This window comes from Nanorana parkeri, unplaced genomic scaffold (genome assembly GCF_000935625.1).
Source record: "Nanorana parkeri isolate BGI_ZX_2015 unplaced genomic scaffold, ASM93562v1 scaffold509, whole genome shotgun sequence".
In the NCBI taxonomy this organism is placed as follows: domain Eukaryota; kingdom Metazoa; phylum Chordata; class Amphibia; order Anura; family Dicroglossidae; genus Nanorana; species Nanorana parkeri.
In genome coordinates this window covers 251,649-254,181 of record NW_017306777.1, presented here as the reverse complement: position 1 = coordinate 254,181, position 2,533 = coordinate 251,649, and the positions used below count along the sequence as shown (strand labels likewise).

The 2,533-nt window shown below is 44.5% G+C and overlaps 1 protein-coding gene across 1 annotated transcript; it reads right to left on the bottom strand.

Annotated features, from left to right (window-relative positions):
- Nucleotides 1-668: 668 nt before the first annotated feature.
- On the bottom strand, nucleotides 669-1,625 carry LOC108790888 (claudin-4-like). Its single transcript, XM_018561248.1, has one exon. It carries the CDS (start codon nucleotides 1,505-1,507, stop codon nucleotides 878-880), a length of 630 nt encoding a protein of 209 aa, XP_018416750.1. The 5' UTR covers nucleotides 1,508-1,625; the 3' UTR covers nucleotides 669-877.
- Between the last annotated feature and the right edge of the window lie 908 nt (nucleotides 1,626-2,533).

Genomic DNA, 2,533 nt, shown 5'->3' with positions numbered 1-2,533 from the left:
ATATAGGGTTAGAACTGTACAGACCAGGTACAGCATATTCCTTCTTAAATATACATAAAATAGCATTCAAATCAAACTTGAGAAGTTAGTATATTGCGGCATTATCACATCCTGATTTGGGCAAATCAACTAAGCGCTGATAACATGGAATCATCAATGCATTCTGAACAATGCCCACCATAATTGGTGAATGGGAGCTGAGCTTCAGCAAGTTGCAGAGATGATTACCCAGCATGAAATAAAGAATACTGAAATTAATTAACCTCCATATTCTTATATATTAAAAAATCACTGGTTTGAAGCTCAGAAGCATATCTTAGTTTCTCCCCTCTCCCTCTATGCCTAGATATATATCTCAGTAGGCTGCCCAAATTCTGCTGATGCGTTTCCCTGAGTTAATTTAAAGTCTATGGCTTTCCAAAGCTCTTTTCTGCAGTACAATGCAATGACAAGTTGACCACTATCAGTTGACCAACCAGTTGACCACTATCAGTTGACACGAAGCACCTGTTGAGCCCAATCTTTGTACTAGTGCAGACTCCCAGTACAGGTAACACTTCCCCCACCCCAAAACCCAGTCTTAAGCCTCCACCCAAATGATTAGTGATTTTGTTTTTCTGTCTTCATCGATCTTAACAGTCAGCGGCAGTCTGCTGGGTGGGGTTGTCAAGTGTCCCTTGTCTAGGCTTGTTCAGTTGAGTCTCAAAAAAATAAAAATAAAACACACACAGCCAAAGTCACACTGATCTTTCCAGATGGCAAGTCCAAAGTTTGTATCAAAACGAAGGAGCGTGAAACGAGATGCTGATTAAAGGTTCAAGGTCCTTGTGTCCTGTGTTGGCTCATGGACAAGGCAGTTGTTGTCCTTCTAGGCTGATTACACGTAGTTGCTGGCTGGTCCAGATCGTGCTGCGGAGTATTTGGCAGAATAGGGCTTCTGGTCCCTTGGTGGGCAGTTGCAGCACAGCATGCCACCACCCAGGAGGAACAAGGCGGCTGATGCCCAGCCGATGTACAGAGATGCCCCCAGCTCTCTCTTCTGAGCCTCCACCACCAGGGGGTTGTAGAAGTCTCGGATGATGTTGTTGGCAGACCAGGAGACAGGGATCAGAGTTAGGACTCCGGCCACAAGGAAGACGATGCCACTCACGATCATGATCTTGGCTTTGGAAGACTCATCTTCCACGCAGTTGGTGCACTTGCCTCCGATGATGGAAAAGAGCACTCCCAGGACAGCCACCACGATGGCGATGACAATCAGGGCTCTGGCTGCCTGGAGGTCCTGGGGAAGGGCAAGCAAGGAGTCATACACCTTGCACTGCATCTGCCCTGTGCTCTGCACCACGCAGTTCATCCATAGTCCTTCCCACATGACCTGGGCCACCACGATGTTGTTCCCGATGAAGGCAGTCACCCTCCACATAGGGAGAGCGCAGGTGACCATAGTACCGAGCCATGCTATTATAGAGAGGGCAATGCCCAAGACTTGCAGACCCATTGATGCCATGGCTTGAAGATTCTTCTGCTGATGATGGTCGAGAAGTTGTCTCTGGGATGATCAGGGATGTGATTGCGATGTGGGAACATAGAAAGGTAGATATACCCCTGGCACCTTGGGGAGGAGTTTGCCTGCATTGATCCGGTTCCCCATCTCACAGAAACTCACCAGGAGCCATGAAACCAGTTGAGCTGGATTCTCTGTTTTGTAACAACAATGAGTGGTTTCACCCGCCCGTCACCCCCTCCTCTATTTGCCAACCTCGTCACTTTATGGAGTTTGTCATCAGCTGCAGCTAGAATTCCCCTGGATCACACTGTCCTAGCCACAGCAAAGAAAGTCAGGGGACAATGCAGCCAGGAAATGGGATCATGGTGATGACAAAGGCAAAAGAAAGTTTCCCTTCACATCCTTGTACGCCTTATAAAATATGGTGACTAATGCAATGCCCCCTTACCCAAATGACAGCAATCTAATGTACTGGTTCCAGTACACATAGACAGGATGTGACAGGTCAGCATTGCAATCAAAGTCCAGAGACATAAAGAATCAGAACCTCATGACAAGAGGCTTTGTAGTTCTATAAGTGCTCATTATGCTATTAAGTAGGTGTATAATATTCAGGGTTGTCTATACACAAATACACATTTATACAGTGATGTTTACTTGCCAGAGAAAGAGCTGACACCTGATTCAAACTGGCCATACACCTGAAGTATTTCATTTGAAACAATTCTTTTTTTTTTAAACATTCTGTTCATTTGATTTCCTAAAAGGTAATAGGTTCAAAATGACAATTGATTTTGACTGTAACGACTAAAAAAAACAAATCAAAGGAACAGGATGGAAACTTTTGTTTTGAAATATTAAATTCTTGCTTTGAATGTGGTTTTCGTTCAGGAAACTCCATTGATTCTAAAATTGAATATTAAAACCAAACAATGGACACATGAATGGATACTGCATGCAGCATTTTGATAGTACACTGCAACAGAAAGTATGTTACCATGCTTTGCTGTACACTGCAATGAATGT

What these genes read in the sequence shown, in the direction of transcription:
- LOC108790888 (XM_018561248.1), bottom strand. Translation starts at nt 1,507, where the DNA reads ATGGCATCAATGGGTCTGCAAGTCTTGGGCATTGCCCTCTCTATAATA.